The 19,367-nt window shown below is 41.1% G+C and overlaps 2 protein-coding genes across 6 annotated transcripts; both read left to right on the top strand.

Moving 5' to 3' along the window:
• Positions 1-2,231: 2,231 nt before the first annotated feature.
• LOC110505628 (ras-related protein Rab-11B) lies at positions 2,232-6,932 on the top strand. The gene is made up of 5 exons (XM_021585008.3): positions 2,232-3,006; positions 4,068-4,263; positions 4,401-4,594; positions 4,703-4,783; positions 4,925-6,932. Exons 1-5 carry the CDS (start codon positions 2,967-2,969, stop codon positions 5,065-5,067), a joined length of 654 nt encoding a protein of 217 aa, XP_021440683.1. The 5' UTR covers positions 2,232-2,966; the 3' UTR covers positions 5,068-6,932.
• A 745-nt stretch (positions 6,933-7,677) lies between these two features.
• Positions 7,678-19,037, top strand: LOC110505456 (E3 ubiquitin-protein ligase MARCHF2). 5 transcript variants are annotated; one of them, XM_090203313.1, is made up of 7 exons: positions 7,914-8,285; positions 10,906-11,009; positions 11,705-11,865; positions 12,269-12,537; positions 12,857-13,052; positions 13,595-13,804; positions 13,927-19,037. In XM_090203313.1, exons 4-7 carry the CDS (start codon positions 12,362-12,364, stop codon positions 14,083-14,085), a joined length of 741 nt encoding a protein of 246 aa, XP_090059439.1. In that variant the 5' UTR covers positions 7,914-8,285; positions 10,906-11,009; positions 11,705-11,865; positions 12,269-12,361; the 3' UTR covers positions 14,086-19,037. The 5 variants fall into 5 exon arrangements, with proteins under 5 accessions (XP_021440562.1, XP_021440397.1, XP_090059439.1 ...); XM_090203363.1 differs by lacking the exon at positions 10,906-11,009 and having other exon boundaries at positions 8,107-8,285; XM_036965805.2 differs by lacking the exon at positions 10,906-11,009 and having other exon boundaries at positions 8,107-8,285; positions 12,857-13,061.
• Positions 19,038-19,367: the final 330 nt, after the last annotated feature.

Raw genomic sequence — 19,367 nt, 5'->3', positions numbered from 1 at the left:
AGGAGGTGGGGAAGCTTCAACAGAAACTGAACAGAGCTATAAAGAAATTGTCTTCAACAGAGCAGGAGCTGCACAGCCAGAGTGAGTGCATAATGTTGAAGATTATATCAGATGTTTCCCTGTCACTGTATAATCCTGATTTCATATTGGCTTTGTTAGTTGTTGCCTTGAACACTCAATTGCTGGAGGAGCAGTCAAAAGCAAACAAGGAGCTTGAGAGATCCGTTAGATATGAGAAAGAGCTGCAAGACACTATCAAGGATCTCAGGTTAACATAAGCACACACACACTTTCCTGTATTGATACAAATGAAAACAGATTAAAACAATGAAGATACAACAGTGACCCTAGCCAATGAAAAAAAAAAATCAAATGTACATTTATTTAACGAGGCAAGTCAGTTTTAAGAACAGATTCTCATTTTCAATGACGGCTTAGGAACAGTGGATTAACTGCCTTGTTCAGGGGCAGAACGACAGATTTTTACCTTGTCAGCTCGGGGATTCAATCTCCCAACCTTTCGGTTACAAGTCCAACGCTCCAACGACTAGGCTACCTGCCGCCCCTGATTGTACATGATATAACTCCCTTATATCCCCTCTCTCTCCACTCTGACAGAAAGAAGCTGAGAACCCAAATTGAGTAGAGGGAGTTTGCCATGAATAGCCTGAGGATGCATCAGAAGGACCTGGCAGATGTACAGCACCACATAAAGGCAGACCTTCTGAGGTACAGACTGGTCTGTGGCCTGGAGAAGGAACCGCAGCACTTCACCCCCCACATGGGTGGCCTGAAGGAGGGGTTCTTCAACCTGAGAACCAACCTGCACTTCGTCCTGGAGAAGGAGGCTGGGAGAGATGACCAGAGGAGGCAAGACTGGATGCAGGTGTTAGACAAGAGCAAGGAATGGGAGAAAAAGGCATACAAACTGGTGAGACTCATCCTTTTGTTTTATTGTAAATCATGTACAATTGATGACCAGTACACATTGGTATATTTTGCTCACGGCACTCTTACTCAGACTAAATATGATCAATATTCAATGTATTGCTACTAGTCTTGTTACGCTCCCTTAGTTGCAGTAGACCGTTCTCATGAAGAAGCGCAGCTGAGGTTTCACAAAACACAAGCAACAGAGCATTTATGCATCATTATTACAATATGACTGAGTTGTTGGCTTTATGTTCCTCTTTTCTGCAGGTGGACAGTTTAGATTCTCTGCAGAGTCACCAGCTGCTGGAAGAAGAAGGGGATGAGAGGGAGACAATATAGAGCAGTAGCATGGAGAAGTGGAGCATCGCCCTCCCCTCATTCCCCTTCTGCTGTGACGATGCCTCAGAGGAACCTCTCTATGAGACCTGCTTCTCCATATCCCAATGGGTAATCTAATCAGCATCTTGTCATAGATTTCATAATTTAGCCCAGATCTTTTATTTTCACGCTCCCCTAAGTCTCCTGGGAGAGTGGATGGAAGGTTCTGGGGTTTTATGCTTTTACATTTTTGACCCATTACAGTCCTGTATGTATTGTTTTGTGTTCTTTTATTCGCAGGCAATATGTAGGCCGGGAGAAAAAGATTGGGCATAGCGCCCATTGTGGGTTGAAGGACGGGAGAAAAAGATTGGGCATAGCGCCCATTGTGGGTTGAAGGACGGGAGAAAAAGATTGGGCATAGCGCCCATTGTGGGTTGAAGGACGGGAGAAAAAGATTGGGCATAGCGCCCATTGTGGGTTGAAGGACGGGAGAAAAAGATTGGGCATAGCGCCCATTGTGGGTTGAAGGACGGGAGAAAAAGATTGGGCATAGCGCCCATTGTGGGTTGAAGGACGGGAGAAAAAGATTGGGCATAGCGCCCATTGTGGGTTGAAGGACGGGAGAAAAAGATTGGGCATAGCGCCCATTGTGGGTTGAAGGACGGGAGAAAAAGATTGGGCATAGCGCCCATTGTGGGTTGAAGGATTCTGAAGGCATGCAGCATTTACTAACAGTCCAAAAAAGACTGAAGAACCTCCAGTCAGGTAAAAACCAATCATGTAAAGCTATCACAAAGAAAATCGTATGTAGATGTCCATTGACCATCTTTGTAGAAAGGCCCTGAAAAACAATGGAACTTTTTAATAGGACAACATTTCACCAAATTATAAAAGAGACCATTGAGTTAAAAATAGGAATATTTTACTAATTGTATGGCATCATATCCTGTTGTTGTTTTGCTTTCTGCCTTTGACACAATCAAAGCTTAGAGCCTTCATTATGACAGAAGTAGGCCAGTGTTTCCCCTTTCTTGTTCTGTTTTTTTGTCCGACCAAATTATTTGATTAATAATGTTAGACTAGCTATGAACTGAACTCTTCACTAAATTGTAAGTTATGAATTTTTGTTTCTCTTAGTTGAATTCCAGAGGAGTATCAAGGGTTTACTTCGGACGTCATAGCAACAGCAGCTAAAATATTTGGGACCACTGAATTACTTGTACAACTGAGGGAAATCCCAGTACCTGACAATATGAGAATTGTTAAAATAATCAGAATGATTTCATGGCAAATAAATAATTGATTGTAGTCCATTTTTGTTAGTTTGTATTTTCAATAATAAGCTCTCCTTCATAAACCATCAAATGCATGTATGGACAGAAATACTCACAAGGTGGAAAAGATTATTGCTCAATCCACATTTTTTAGAATGTAGATTTCATAAATACCTATGATGGGAAGCTATCAGTTTTCCTCTGATCACGGCCCTACCTATGGCCATTGGTCAATATTAAATGGAGAAGGATATTACTTGTCAATGTATCTATCAATTAACAGAGATACACCTCTAATTGGTCAAAGCAGTTGTCCCTCAGCTCATGTGCATATTCCCTTTGGAGGCTGTTTTACTGCCGGTCGGAGCAGTGGTCGAGACGGATTTAGGAGGCTCTCTTTTGTAGTAAAGTACTTTCATAAAGTCGGAAATCTTCAAAATGGGAACCCGAGACGACGAATACGACTATCTTTTCAAAGGTAAGACACGCCCCACATGTGCTGTAGTAGTCAAAGTTTACATGTACATGTTTTCGCAGTAACGTTAGTTGAAGTTGAAAGGAGAGGAAGTCTCCCCAGCTAGCTAACGTTCACGTTAGCCAAACTAGCTAGCTGATAGCCAACTATGTAACCTGTTAGCTATCAAATAAGCGGTCATCTGCGCATAATCGGTAGCTTGCTAAATCAAATCAAATTTTATTTGTCACATACACATGGTTAGCAGATGTTAATGCGAGTGTAGCGAAATGCTTGTGCTTCTAGTTCCGACAATGCAGTAATAACCAACAAGTAATCTAACTAACAATTCCAAAACTACTGTCTTGTACACAGTGTGAGGGGATAAAGAATATGTACATAAGGATATATGAATGAGTGATGGTACAGAGCAGCATAGGCAGATACAGTAGATGGTATCGAGTACAGTATATACATATGAGATGAGTATGTAAATGAGTATGTAAACAAAGTGGCATAGTTAAAGTGTCACAAAGTGGCATAGTTAAAGTGGCTAAACGTCTCATCACCCTTTAGTTTACTAGCTAGCTACACTCAGACAATGTAAAGAAAAAGTCACTAAGCTAACTACTTTTCAACGTTTTGTAGATTGTTAGTTTTAATATCATGGAGTTGAAAACAAATGGCTAACTAATTAACTAGCTAGCTAATGTAATGTCTGACAATCAGCTGGGATGGTATAAGCCAAAGCCACTGCTGGCACTGTGTTAACTAGGCTATCCATTACCACCAGCTGACCAAAGATTGCAGACCGTTTCTTGTGCAATGTTAGCTTGGTCACCACTTGTCTGACATGAATAACAATTATGACTGACGACTTATCTCTGTCTTAGATACAAATAACTTTGCCTAAGTATCAGCACCAATCATCAGACAAGCTACCAAGAGAAACCTGCTCAGTAGTTTTGGGCTTCATTTAGACATTGTTGAATCTAAACAAATGTATCCTGTACTAGTCACTGCTGAACCCTCATCTTTTCCACTGTGAGACGGCAGTGCTTATGTTTTTTGTATTTTGTTGCTAGTGGTGCTGATCGGAGACTCTGGTGTGGGGAAGAGTAACCTGCTGTCCCGTTTCACACGGAATGAGTTCAACCTGGAGAGCAAAAGCACCATCGGTGTGGAGTTTGCCACCCGCAGCATCCAGGTGGATGGCAAGACAATAAAGGCCCAGATCTGGGATACAGCTGGACAGGAGCGTTACAGAGCCATCACTTCAGCGTGAGTGGAGGAGGGTGCTCGTCTTCCTGTAACCTGCCCTTTACGGAACCAACACATTTGGATAGTGTTGAAACCATCCTGAAAAAATGCTTCTGTGAATCGCACAACCTTTGACCTGCTTGCTCTGTCCCAATCAGGTACTACCGGGGGGCAGTCGGGGCTCTCCTAGTGTATGACATCGCCAAGCATCTCACCTATGAAAATGTGGAGCGCTGGCTGAAGGAGCTCCGGGATCATGCTGATAACAACATCGTTATCATGTTGGTGGGCAACAAGAGTGACCTGCGCCACCTCAGGGCAGTGCCCACAGATGAGGCTTGTGCTTTTGCAGGTAAACTGCAACAATACCACTGGAGGAGAGAGCTCACTCTGGGGACAGAGATGGTTAAAAAGCCACCCATGTTTGTCTCAACTCAATATTTTTATTTTTATCCCTCAGAGAAGAATACGCTATCATTTATTGAAACATCAGCTTTGGATTCCACTAATGTGGAAGAGGCATTCAAGAACATCCTCACAGGTAAGCGACAGGAGCCACTATTCAAGACTATTTACATTAGTTTGTTTTAAGTCAAATTGTGTGATTTCTAACGAATGAATGCAGTAGGTGCTGTATTAGGTAAATATTTAATGAGTAATGGAAACTTCCTTTTTTGCACAGAAATCCACCGAATCGTATCACAAAAGCAGATAGCTGACAGATCAGCACATGATGAGTCTCCAGGCAACAATGTAGTGGACATCAGTGTCCCCCCCTCCACCGATGGGCAAAGAAACAAACTACCGTGCTGTCAAAGCCTGTGACCCTCAATATCACCATCCCACATCCACTCCTCACTCCATCTGCTTTTCTCCTGGGTGTTGTGCTGTTGCTGTCTCTTCCTCCATGTGTTTTAGAAGTCTCCTAGAAACCTTGACTTCCTAGATAACATTCCTTTTTCACTTTTCTCATGTTTGTCTGTATGCTATCTATCCTCTAACCTCAACTTGTCTTTTACTAAGTGATATGATTTTTTTTTTTTTGGGGGGGGGGGGGGTATTCAGGCTCTGATCATGTGACCCAATCCTGTAGAAGGACTGGTGAGGGATCAGATTGTCCTGAACTTCTGGGTCATATCAAGATAAGCTACAGCTTGTCAATTGACATCAAAGGTTGAAATATTTAGCGTTTTATCTAACCCCTTTCTTAAAACCTTAACCCAATTCTCCTAACCTGTTACAAAAAGTACATTTTGACAAGCTGTATCCCTTTTTAGATGAAACAAGCTTCTGGTTGCTGTCCTTAGAGTCCCTGTCTTGAGTGTGGCATGAAAGGAGCAATAACAGGGATGTGGGTAGTGACAAAGTTTGTCTGATCTGATACATTTCAGAAAATTGTGCATCTTTATTTTTTGTTAAGCCTGTGGTTCACAGATACACCAAAGTGTGGCTGAAATCAATTTAAATCTGAAACGATCTAAAAGATAAACTTGCAGAGACGCACATTGGTGAAGATTGGATTTACCAATGGTTTCATGTGCTTTGTTTCACTGTTAGCTGCAGCCACGGTGTTCTCTCTGTCATTAGATTATACTATGACCTGATCCAGTAGTCAGACTACAATTCAAAGCAAAAGTGAATATGAAGGTTGTCCTGCCGATCACTTCAATGCAACTCGCCATGTAAACTGATTCTGAATGACTAACATCTTTAAATGTTAGGTGGGGTGGGGGGGTTCTAATAAAACACTGCAATATCTAGGGTGGAGGATGCTCTCATTGCTTCTCTCTAGTCAAACCATGAAGTTGTCAAATTGAGTTGACAGTGGAATTTATGAAAAGGTTGCCTTTGTATGATTGGCTATAATGCCTTATCTCCCCTTTCTAGTAGAATTGCCTTTTTGGAGTGTGGTTGCGTATGTAATTTTATGTCACATCCAACTTCTAAATCAAACAAATTGGTTCATCTGCCTTTTCATCAAGGAACACTGAAATGGAAATAAACCAAATTCATGTCATGTTGGCAGACATTTTCTTTGAACAAAAATAACTCCTCAAGTCTTGTAATTAAGTGCTGAAAATGTCCTGCATAATTTATAGTGGTGTATGTATAGCATACCATTGAAAGCTTGATACAGAAATGCATGTTTACATATCTCCTACCAGTAGGAGGACCAATATCATCTCAAATCCAACTTTATAGAGCAATTTGAGACTTATTTACAGATTGAAGAATTTAATGCACGGATGCCAAAAAAAAGTGCACTGAAATGTAATGGTAGCCTTATGCAACGTTGAATACTTTACTTATACTGTATATGCTCACCAGAAGTGTTCATTAGATATTGTGCAACTTTGATAAAATGTCTGAAATTTTATTTTTGTACGATATGCCTGATTAGCTTTATATTAATTACTTTCAATTAATCATTCCAAATAGTTTTTTCCCATGATTTATGCACATGAACGATACCCCCCATTCAACTACTCTCATACAAGACATACTGAATCCCAGCAGGTCTTTTAAAGGTGTTAGTTTAATTCAATCCACTATGTAAATATAGCTACGTCGCTTTTTGTTCGTGGTGAATTCAACGTGGGTTGGCCTACATTGTCATACAAAACATGTGCTTGCGTCTGGTGTTTATGTATATTTGACTAAATAAAGGTCTCTTCCATATGGAACAAAAACTGTACATCAATCTGTTTTATTTCACATACAAATGGGTGAGATATTTTTCTATATGTTACATTTTGTAGCCTATCAATCGGGAGCAGAAAACAAGGAAGGAAGCAAGCGAGGAAGGTAACTATGGGTGCGTTCGTAAATTCGCTCTGGCTATCTTTGCCGATTTCAGAGCGTTCGTCTGCGTGCCAGGGCGCTGAATAATTGATGAATTTACGAACGTTCAACACCAGTTGAATAATGTTTTTATTTCACCTTTAACTAGACAGAATATGGCCGGTGTCAGTAAACGTAGGCAAAAAAAAGCGTAATTAAATTGTTGCCAGTAGCACAGTTACAGTCACCAACGCTCTAGATCACATGAAAACACCCCAACCAGCTCTAGGGGGAGTAAAAACGTTTTGTTTTATTTTACCTTTATTTAACCAGGTAGGCTAGTTGAGAACAAGTTCTCAATTGCAACTGCGACCTGGCCAAGATCACGCGTAGCAATTCGACCCATACAACAGAGTTACACATGGAATAAACAAAACATAGTCAATAATACAGCAGAACAAAAGAAAACAAAATGTCAATGTACAGTGAGTGAAAATGAGAAGGGAGTTAAAGCAATAAATAGGCCATGGTGGAGAAGTAATTACAATATAGCAATTGAAACACTGGAATGGTAGATGTGCAGAAGATGAATGTGCAAGTAGAGATACTGGGGTGCAAAGGAGCAATATAAATAAATACTGTATGGGGAATTGTCAGAGTGAGGTGTTCATTCATGTGTCTGGAAGTAACTTGCAAGCTAGCCAACGTTAGCCAGTTAGCTTGGGTGCTTGACTGCCGTTGAGGTCAGGACGCTCGGATCAACCCTACTCCTCGGCCTGAGCGTCCAGTGCGAGTTCTGAATTTCCGAACCGACAATCTGACAACACTCTGGACGCCCAGAGCGCTCTCTGGCACTCCAAAGTGTATTTACAAACGCACCCTGTATTGTTGAGCGGAAACGCCGTCGGTGGAGGGTTTCCACTAGTTACCACAGCCTTAATGTCGAAATTGGCTATATTTTCAAAATCCAGAACTAAAATATGCTTAATTTAAGGTTAGGATTAGGCATACATTTAGCAGTGGTTAAGGTTAGGTTAAAAATCTGATTTTAAGAAAATAAATTGTAGAATAGGCGGGGTTTATGACTTTGTGGCTGTGTGACGACCGTGAGGAGGCTACCAAAGAAAATGCTATTGTTGTCGTTTGTCAGCAAGACGATAACTGGCAAAGATACTTAGCTATCCGAAAGGAAGTATCAATGAGTATTTTATATATTGACAACGCCACATATTACATGTTAAAATGAAAAAAGGAGGAATGCTGTGAGTAATATTTTTTTTTATATCGTCTCGATCGGCTGGCTAACATAAATAGCTAACTGGCTAGCTAACATGATAAAGCTAGCCGAATAACGTTAGACAATTTTCATAGTAACGTTAAGGCATTAGCTTAAAATCAACGATACTCATGTGAACACATGCAATCATAATCGTAATTTTCCACGTAGCAAGCAGTATGGTATCTAGTGTGGTCTATATTGCGCTAGCAAGCTACTGTAGCAAGTTAAACAGCTGGTTGACCAAATGATCCAGATGTGTCCTGTCCGGGGTTTGTGTCTGTATTTCAGTGTTGTCGGGATTCGACACCAAGCATTATGTACCTAGCTCGGGTTGCTTGTAGTAACCACTAATTGATTTATCAAATCAGGATTATTATTCCTGATATTTACAAAAAAAATGATTGCTATTTGTTAGACTTGAATACTCCAACTCATTTAGAGTTAGACAATGGTGTCTACTGTAAAAATGCAATGGTTTTCGAGCTTTTAATGTTGGCTTTGAGATCAACAGTACAAATTGAAATGGTTAAAAAAAAAATCTAATTCGGTCATGTCAGTGCATTTCTTAGTAGTGAAGACACATCCCATACAGACAGCGAGCCTATTTGGGTGAGGATAGCTACAGTGCATTTCTTAGTAGTGAAGACTCATCCCATACAGACATTGAGCCTATTTGGGTGAGGATAGCTACAGTGCATTTCTTAGTAGTGAAGACTCATCCCATACAGACAGTGAGCCTATTTGGGTGAGGATAGCTACAGTGCATTTCTTAGTAGTGAAGACTCATCCCATACAGACAACGAGCCTATTTGGGTGAGGATAGCTACAGTGCATTTGTAAAGTATTCAGACCCCTTGACTTTTTCCACATTACAGCCTTACTCTAAAATTGAGAAAAGACTACACACAATACTCCATAATGACAAAGAAAAAACAAGTTTAGAAATGTTTGCTAATGTATTAAATTAAATAACTGATCACATTGTACGTAAATATTAAAAACCTAGTATTAATGAAGCACTTTTGGCAGTGATTACAGCCCAGCGTCTTCTTCTTTCTTACATTACAAGCTTGGCACACCTGTATTTGGGGAGTTTCTCCCATTCTTCTCTGCAGATCCTCTTGAGCTCTGTCTGGTTGGATGAAGAGTGTCGCTTCACTGCTATTTTCGGCCTCTCCGGAGATGTTCAATTGGGTTCTCATCCAGGCTCTGGCTTGGCCACTCAAGGACATTCATAGGCTTGTCCTGTTTCTCATGGTCTGAGAGTCCTTTAGGTGCCTTTTGGCAAACTCCAAGCGGGCTGTTATGTGCCTTTCACTGAGGAGTGGCTTCTGTCTGGCCACTCTACCATAAAGGACTGATTGGTGGAGGGCTGCAGAGATGGTTGTCCTTCTGGAAGGTGGAACTCTGGAGCTCTTTCAGAGTGACCATTGGGTTCTTGGTCACCTCCCTGACCAAGGCACTTCTCCCCCAATTGCTCATTTTGGCCAGGCAGCCAGCTCTAGGAAGAGTCTTGGTGGTTCCAAACGTCTCCCGTTAAAGAATGATGGAGGCCACTGTGTTCTTGGGGACCTTGGACACTGCAGACATTTATTTTGGTACTCTTCCCCAGATTTGACAATTCCTTCGACCTTATGGCTTGGTTTTTGCTCTGACGTGCACTCTCAACTGTGGAACCTTATATTGACAGGTGTGTGCCTTCCCAAATCATGTCCAATCAATTGAATTTACCACAGGTGGACTCCAATCAAGTTGTAGAAACAGCTCAAGGATGATCAATGGAAACAGGATGCACCTGAGCTCAATTTCGAGTCTCATAGCAAAGGTTCTTAATACTTATGTAAATAAGGTATTTCTGTTTTTTATTTTTAATACATTTGCAAACATTTTTGCTTTGTCATTATGGGTTATTGTGTGTAGATTGATGAGTACATTTGTTTTATTTAATCCATTTTAGAATAAGTCTGTAATGTAACAAAATGTGAAAAAGTGGAAGAGGTCTGAATACTTTCTGAATGCACTGTATGATGACAGCTGTTTATCACTCTCTTGTGCCCTGCTGCTCATACAGAGGTTGCCCTTTAGAAGTAGCTGTGTTGTGTTTTGGCAAATTGGCTCAACTGAATTTTCACACAAGAAGATCATTATTTTCCCCCTATATTAAAAAAAAATGATCACTGTTTTGAAAAATGTTTAGATTCTATTTCATGTTGCCATCATTTAGGCCTCATACAGCTCAGTGTTCTAATGTTGGTCAAAGAAAATTATTATTATACACCACCGTTCAAAAGTTTTAGAACACCTACTCATTCAAGGCTTTTTCTTTATTTTTACTATTTTCTACATTGTAGAATAATAGTGAAAACATCACCACTATGAAATAACACATGGAATCATGTAGTAACCAAAAAAGTGTTAAACATATCAAAATATATTTTATATTTGAGGTTCTTCAAAGTAGCCACCCCTTGCCTTGATGACAGCTTTGCGCACTCTTGGCATTCTCTCAACCAGCTTCATGAGGTAGTCACCTGGAATGCATTTCAAATAATAGGTGTGCCTTGTTAAAAGTTAATTTGTGGAATTTCTTGTGTTGTGACAAGGTTGGCGTGGTATACACAAGATGGCCCTATTTGGCAAAATAACAAGTCCGTATTATGGCAAGAACAGCTTAAGTAAGCAAAGAGAAACTACTTACGACATGATGGTCAGTCAATATGGAAAATTTGAAGAACTTTTAAAGTTTATTCAAGTGCAGTTGCAAAAACCATAGTATTTCCCACTGTAAAGCATGAAGGAGGAAAGCATGTTATGGTGTGGGGGTGTCACGCCCTGACCTTAGAGAGACGTTTTATTTCTCTATTTGGTTAGGTCAGGGTGTGATTTGGGGTGGGCATTCTATGTTGTTTGTTTCTATGTTTTGGCGGGGTATGGTTCTCAATAAGGGACAGCTGTCTATCGTTGTCTCTGATTGGGAATCACACTTAGGCAGCCTTTTTTCCTTTTGGTAGTTCATTTTCATTGTATTATTGTTTTGTTGGCGACATTTGCAAATAAAGAAAAATGTACACTCACCTTGGTCCATTCAATCGTGGCAGGGGGTGCTTTCCTGGTGCTACTGTCTGTGATTTATTTACAATTCAAAGCACATGGCTACCACAGCATTTAAACATTCTACCTTTATTTAACTAGGCAAGTCAGTTAAGAACAAACTCTTATTTTCAATGACGGCCTAGGAACAGTGGCCTTGTTCAGGGGCAGAACGACTGATTTTTTTTACCTTGTCAGCTCAGGGATTTGATCTTGCAAGCTTTTGGTTACTAGTCCAACACTCTAACCACTAGGCTACCTTCCGCCCCATCTGGTTTGGGCTTAGTGGGACTATCATTTGTTTTTCAACAGGACAATGATTCAACACACCTGTGTAAGGTATATTTGACCAAGAAGGAGAGTGATGGAGTGCTGCATCAGATGACCTGGTCTCCACAATCTCCCGACCTCAACCAAATTGTGATGGTTTGGGATGAGTCGGACCGCAGAGTTATAGGAAAAGCAGGCAACAGGTGCTCAGTATATGTGGGAACTCTTTCAAGACCATTGTTAAAGCATTCCAGGTGAAGCTGGTTGAGAGAATTGCATGCGTGTGCAAAGCAGTCATCAAGGCAAAGGGTGCCTATTTGAAGAATCTCAAATATAAAACATATTTTGATTTGTTTAACACTTCTTTTGGTTACTACATGATTCCATACGTGTTATTTGATAGTGGTGATGTCTTCACTATTATTCTACAATGTATAAAATAGTAAAAATAAAGAAAAACCCTTGAATGAGTAGGTGTTCTGAAACTTTGGACCGGTAGTGTATATATTATAACTCTCACTGTTTGTCTCATAATAAGTTCTGTAAAGTAACCTGTAGTGTATTGTATGGTGAATGAGGTCCTAACTCCATCCTATCGCTCTTCAGTCGTTGGGCCTAACTGCTCTCACCTGAGGGAGCTGAGTCTGCTCCCCCATAATCCCTTTGACCCCTGACTTTTGACCCCTGGACGGTGTAACCATGACGACGGGGGATTGTTGCCACCTCCCGGGCTCCCTGTGCGACTGCACTGGCAACGCTGGCCTGTCCAAAAGCGTGGAGGAGTCGGATAACTGCAGAGCGCAGTATGTCACCCAGGTCACAGCCAAAGATGGGCGGCTGCTCTCCACCGTCATCAAACCTTTGAGCACACAGAGGTACTATGACTGAAAACTCCTGAACAAATTCTTACTTTCAGAATTAAGCATTTATGAAATATTCAGGGCTTTCCAACAGGCTTTTATAGTAGTAATCCTAGTCATATCTGGAACCCGTGAAAGTGTATGCGAGTATGTGTCAGTGTGGGTGTTACCAGAAAGATAATGTCTCACTCTCACAGTTGTCCTCGGCATGTATGAGAATTAGCTTAGCTGTTAAGACTGTGACATGTTAGCCCAAGTGGCATCCAGCAAGCTGTAGTAAGTAAACCCAGTCAGAGTACCCTGTTCAGGACCTCTCTCTTCCTGTTTCCTCCAGCGATGGGCCAATTTGCCGGATCTGCCACGAGGGGGCCAACGGCGAGGGGCTTCTGTCCCCCTGCAACTGCACAGGGACTCTGGGCACGGTGCACAAGAGCTGCCTGGAGAAGTGGCTCTCCTCCTCCAACACCAGCTACTGTGAGCTGTGCCACACAGAGTTCACCATTGAGCGCAGGCCCAAGCCCCTCACAGAGGTAACAAAGGTCAATGCCTTTAGCTTGTCTGTTCTTCTCTGCCTGCCTCTGTGTGTGTGGTTCTGCTTATGTTATGTCAAAACACATGAGCATGATTCACTTTTTTTTCTCTTTCTGCTTGTGTAGATTCCTAAATGCAAAAATTGTGTTTGTTGGTAGCTGCAATACTTATGTGTTGAAATATAATTTCTGGCCTTGCTCATGGGTCACCAACATGTAGATCTGTTGACTTAGTTGTGTATTACTCATGCATATTACATCCTGAATATGTCAACAGAAATGTAGTTTGGGAGGGTTAGGGATTCTTTGTTATTTTTTTGTTATGTGCCATCATGTGTTTATGTAATGAATGATGAAGAAACCCAGGAAGTTTAACCATTGATCTACTAATGGCTATCTCAATAAACCAAATCCTGAAGAAGAAGAAAAGCAGAGTCCTCCAGTGTCCCCTGTTTTGGCTATAGTGCATGTGCATACTCAGTGCTCATGTAGGCTCAGTACATATTTCTCTTTCTTCTCTGTCCTCGCTTCTCTTTCCACAGTGGCTGCGGGACCCGGGCCCTCGTAACGAGAAGCGCACATTGTTCTGTGACATGGTGTGCTTCCTATTAATCACGCCCCTGGCAGCCATCTCTGGCTGGCTGTGTCTGAGGGGAGCCCAAGATCACCTGCACTTCAACAGCAGACTGGAGGCCTTAGGCCTCATCGCCCTCACCATCGCCCTTTTCACAATCTACGTCCTCTGGACTCTGGTGAGTAGGCACAGATCTAGGATCAGCTGCTCTCCCCAAATCCTAACCTTAACTTTGTTTATAGCTTGGATGAACACTAATATTCTCTAGTCTATCCTCTTCTCTACCCTTCTCTCCTGCAGGTATCATTCCGCTACCACTGTCAGCTCTACTCTGAGTGGAGACGAACCCATCAGAAAGTACGCCTCCTCCTTCCCGACGCAAAGGGGCGGCATTCTAACCAGCATTCCTTGCTCTCCACCAAGCTGCTGAAAAAAACAGCAGACGAGACTATAGTATGAGGTCAAAGGTGGGAAGATTTGAAGTTGGTGTTCTTTGGGTGCTGGAGGTTCTCAATGAAAAAGCACGTCTCCATCCCGAGCCCAAGCTCTTTTTCTAAAATCCGTTTTTCCTATGTGTGTCATCATCGTCAGCACTTCTTTTTTATTTTGTCGTCTGAGCCTCTGGTGGTGTTTTTTTTGTGATCTGGTAAAGAAACCAGTATTTTAAGAGACCAGTGATTACCGTGCAGTATGGTGTTTCTGAAGGTTTGGAAAAGGGCAGTTGATTGGATGGGTCTCCGCTGTGCGCTGCAAAGGGACAACATAGGATTCATTGGACAGATGCTCAGTGGAGATGGCTGCTGAAGCTTTAAGACCAAACCCTCTAGGGGTTAAGTGGACAATTGCCACTTTCTCCTCCCTAATTTCCTTCACAGCCGTCTCTAAAAGTGTAGCATGGATCGTTGACGCTGATCTACGGCGATCCATCCAGCGGTTGGTTCCCTAACCACTGAGTGTAGAAGTAAGAAGCTTAAAGCTTTCATTCCTGTTTACCAGCCAAAGGCTATTAGACTGGGGGGATTATAGATGCTTATGACATTGCTACACAAGCCAGTTGACTCCCTTCAATTCAGCTTCATCTGTTTTCCTCCTTGGTGTGAGCAGGAATTTTGTTCATAAAGATGGAGATTGTGCAATAAAACACTGGACACGGTTTCCTCTCACAGTACGTGATGAGACTGCTACCAACATGCACAATTTTGCATGCATGTACTGTTCATTTTTTATGGGGGGGGGGATTGTACGAGAGGTTGGTTGAGCTCCCATTAATCTGGTGTTACTAGTTAGTATGTTGAACTGGGTTTCCTCACTAGAGTATAGAGGTCTCTCATACTATTAGCACCACATAGAGTGAGCTGATCTAGGTAGGTAGGTCTACACGCCACTGATGAGAGAAAAAATATCGTTATGGAAATGTATATTCCACCAACATGAAGTTCAAACTTTTTGTGGTTGACGGAAAGTAAGTCTTACCTTTCCAGGACAATGTTAGAGTAGCGCAGGTCAAGATCACTCTTCAATGGCTAGTACATTGCTCTCCTACGACGATAGACCAATGAAATGCTTTTAAATATTATGTGTTTTTTTGTGTAGTCATAACATTTGCTAGTAATCACATGCAGCAAGAGCATAGATTGGTTAATTGATGTTACTTCATGTTTTGTAGCAGTTGCATTCCCTTTCTCATATGCAGGCGACCAGACTGATGTCTCGTCTCAGACGTCTACAGATGTCAACTGTACCTTGACAGTAGAACCTAGTGTGTGGAGCAAGACCAGTGTACCACAGCATTAAAGTGTACCACAGCATTAAAATGCATGAGTTGACCTCTGGACAAGAGAGATATGCAAAAACACAGATTTATAGGGCTGGCCATGTTACTATCACCTGTTTGGATCTTTTCATGAATATACAGTTGAAGTCAGAAGTTTACATACACTTAGGTTGGAGTCATTAAAACTTGTTTTTTTTCAACCACTCCACAAATTTCTTGTTAACAAACTATAGTTTTGGCAAGTCATTTAGGACATCTACTTTGTGCATGACACAAGGATTTTTTCCAGCAATTGTTTACAGACAGATTATTTCACATATAATTCACTGTATCACAATTTCAGTGGGTCAGAAGTATACATACACTAAGTTGACTGTGCCTTTAAACAGCTTGGAAAATTCCAGAAAATTATGTCATGGCATTTAGAAGCTTCTGACAGGCTAATTGACATAATTTGAGTTGGAGGTGTACCTGTGGATGTATTTCAAGGCCTACCTTCAAACTCAGTGCCTCTTTACTTGGGAAAATCAAAAGAAATCAGCCAAGACCTCAGAAAAAAAATTCTAGACCTCCACAAGTCTGGTTCATTCTTGGGAGCAATTTCCAAACGCCTGAAGGTACCACGTTCATCTGTACAAACAAAAGTACAACACCATGGGACCACGCAGCCATCATACCGCTCAGGAAATAGACGCGTTCTGTCTCATAGAGATTAACGTACTTTGGTGCGAAAAGTGCAAATCAATCCCAGAACAACAGCAAATTACATTGTGAAGATGCTGGAGGAAACAGGTACAAAAGTATCTATGTCCACAGTAAAACGAGTCCTATATCGACATAACCTGAAAGGCTGCTCAGCAACGAAGAAGCCACTGCTCCAAAATCGCCATAAAAAAACTGACTACGGTTTGCAACTGCACATGGGGACAAATATCATACTCTTTGGAGAAATGTCCTATGGTCTGATGAAGCAAAAATAGAACTGTTTGGTCATAATGACCATCGTTATGTTTGGAGGAAAACGGGGAAGGCTTGCAAGCCGAAGAACACCATCCCAACCGTGAAGCACAGGGGTGGCAGCATCATGTTGTGGGGGTTCTCTGCTGCAGGAGGGACAGGTGCACTTCACAAAATAGATGGCATCAGGAGGATGGAAAATTATGTGGATATATTGAAGCAACATCGCAAGACATTAATCAGGAAGTCATAGCTTGGTCTTCCAAATGGACAATGACCGCAAGCATACTTCCAAAGTCATGGTATTGGAGAGGCCATCACAAAGCCCTGACCTCAATCCTGTAGAAAATTTGTGGGCAGAATTGAAAAAGTGTGTGCTAGCAAGGAGGCCTACAAACCTGACTCAATTACACTAGCTCTGTCAGGAGGAATGGGCCAAAATTCACCCAACTTATTGTGGGAAGCTTGTGGAGGGCTACCTGAAACGTTTGACCCAAGGTAAACAATTTAATGGCAATGCTACCAAATACTAATTGAGTGGATGTGACCTTCTGACCCACTGGGAATGTGATGAAATAAATAAAAGCTGAATAAATCATTCTCTGTATTATTTTGACATTTCACTTTCTTAGAATAAAGGGGTGAACCTAACTGACCTAAGACAGGGATTTTTTACTAGAATTAAATGTCAGGAATTGTGAAAAACTGAGTTTGAATGTATTTGGCTAAGGTGTATGTAAACTTCCGACTTCAACTGTGTATGGGTGTTTGGTTTGAGTTCCTCTTTGTTCAGTTTATATATTTTACTTTCTTCCTTGTACACTGTATGGTCACTTCAGAACCCCCTTTGTCTTAGCCCAGCTTAATTTCTGCACATTTGTGTATATATATATATATATATTGTTAATCATAGTGTTGTCCATGGTTGAACGTAAAAGTATTGACCCTGAATGTTAACTGGCCTGAATAGGAGAGAGACTGAATGCAAATAGCCTCAGTAGAAAGCTCAAATTATGGTCCACAGAAGCCAAAAACCTAGGCCTAGATTTGACGCTAATTTATTTCTATGATAGTAGTATTTGTTATAATCCCTTCATGGCAATCATACTCCTGTGTATTGCTTATTTTGTAGGTGCAGGTTCAACTCTTCCAGTACCTGTAGGCTTCATGCATAGGTTTGACTGAGGGTTTATCACCTGAAGGGCTTTGCAGTGGGACAGCTAAGCTGTATAAGTGTTATGCAGCTGTGAGAATCCTGGTTATGGGAGTGGCTTTCTGAAATCAGTTTCAACCTGAAAAATTGTGATCTCCAGTCACAGTAAACGAAATAGGAAAGTCATCCTCTAAACTTGAACAGCATAGACAGACAGTCAGCCAAGTTCAGTGGTGTCCTGTTGGGAGACCCCTTTTTTTAAATAAAGTATCCTCCACTTTTTGTTGTTGTTGCAAAGTGTTGATTTGACCTCTAAAGGAATCCTCTTGTCTGGAAAATCTATTTGTTGTTAAATAATAATACTAGAGCTTAGTTGGAGGTTATTTTCCTGTATGTCAATGTGTGTTGTGGAGTGGAACAGCTTTCAGGATCTTTCAGCATGGAGAGAGTTCTTATCTACATTGTCAGTGATGGGCCACTGCCCTGTCTCATGCTGTCTCTGATTGGTGCTTTTGCCTCTACCTGACATGTTTGGAGCTATGGAGACTTTGCAAAGTAGGGTGTAGTTACAGCAAGTGTGCAATTTGATAACTTTACAATGCAATGCTTACCTATAACCGTAACAATACATAATGAAATCAGAAATATAATGTAGAAGCTAGTACATATGAAGGATCATAGCAGTTTGCTCACTTGTGCAGTCTGAGAGGGCCACGATAGGATGTTTTCTTTTGCTAAGTGAGTCTGTGAGTTGCCAACAATATGCAACACTGCTCCCTTTGAAGGCAGCTCAGACATACATGCCACATTACTCCAGCTTTTATATAACCGTTAACTCAAACAGGTCATTTTCTCCAAAGATGCATTTATTCTTGTTTTATATATCAAATGGCACTTTCACAAAACTATCATGGAAATCAATACAGTTTGGTTGTTTCTATAGTCTTCTAACACCGACTTTGAAAGGGATTTAAAAGCATTACTGATATAGTACAATTTTCCAATTTCTGGTGTTTGGATATTGCTCCTCAGATGTTGTTTTTGATTTGAAGACGCAACAAAGATTCCTGGGCATTCTCATGCTTGTATGTAGAAGGAGCAACATACCAGATTTGTAGACTTGTTTTTGTTTGATAATGTTTTAATCTCTTGTTAATTTTGCCACTGTTTTTAACATGCTGATGTGTGTATCAGTTGTAATTTTTGTTCAATTATTCATTAAGCACAGGGTTTTCAATCACTCTGAGAGATGGAATCCGCAGAAGCTGAGGAGAGTCGCACAGCATGGTTAAACAAGTTATGCTCTTCTATCGCAGGTGCAATGATGTCTGTTGGGGAAAAAACAGTGTTCGTTTTTTGTTGTTGTAATATCGCAAACGGACGTGGCAGTTCCACCATTAAGGATTCCAGCTTTAACTATAATGTTTATGTTGTGCAGTGGAAAGAGAAATATGTTGGTGCTTGCAATCAGCTACGAAAGTGTGCAAAGAAAATAATAAATGAAGCCAGAGTATGGATAAACATCAATCACTCCTTTTTGTTTTCTTAAATATGCGGACTCTTGCATGTACTACACTGGCCCCTCATTGAATGTTCTTTCAGACTTTACGGTTGTCTGTATCACTTAACACGTTCGGTCAAAAATCTATTTTTTACAAAATGTTGCTTGGCCTTAATAGTAGTTTTCAGTCACTCACCTTTCAACAAGAGGGGAGTGGACCCATCAACACAAGGTAATGTATTAAATGTCAAAATGTCTCATGTTAATTTACTGGTTACATTCTCAATTTATAAAACCCATCATCTCCATCTAAGATTAGGCTTGTTTCTAAATCCACTTAAAATAGACCACCAAAG

Source organism: Oncorhynchus mykiss, chromosome 1 (assembly GCF_057628025.1).
Source record: "Oncorhynchus mykiss isolate SJ-2025 chromosome 1, ASM5762802v1, whole genome shotgun sequence".
Classification (NCBI taxonomy): Eukaryota; Metazoa; Chordata; class Actinopteri; order Salmoniformes; family Salmonidae; genus Oncorhynchus; species Oncorhynchus mykiss.
The sequence above is the reverse complement of the archived record's forward strand: the minus strand, read 5'-3'. Positions and strand labels throughout refer to the sequence as shown.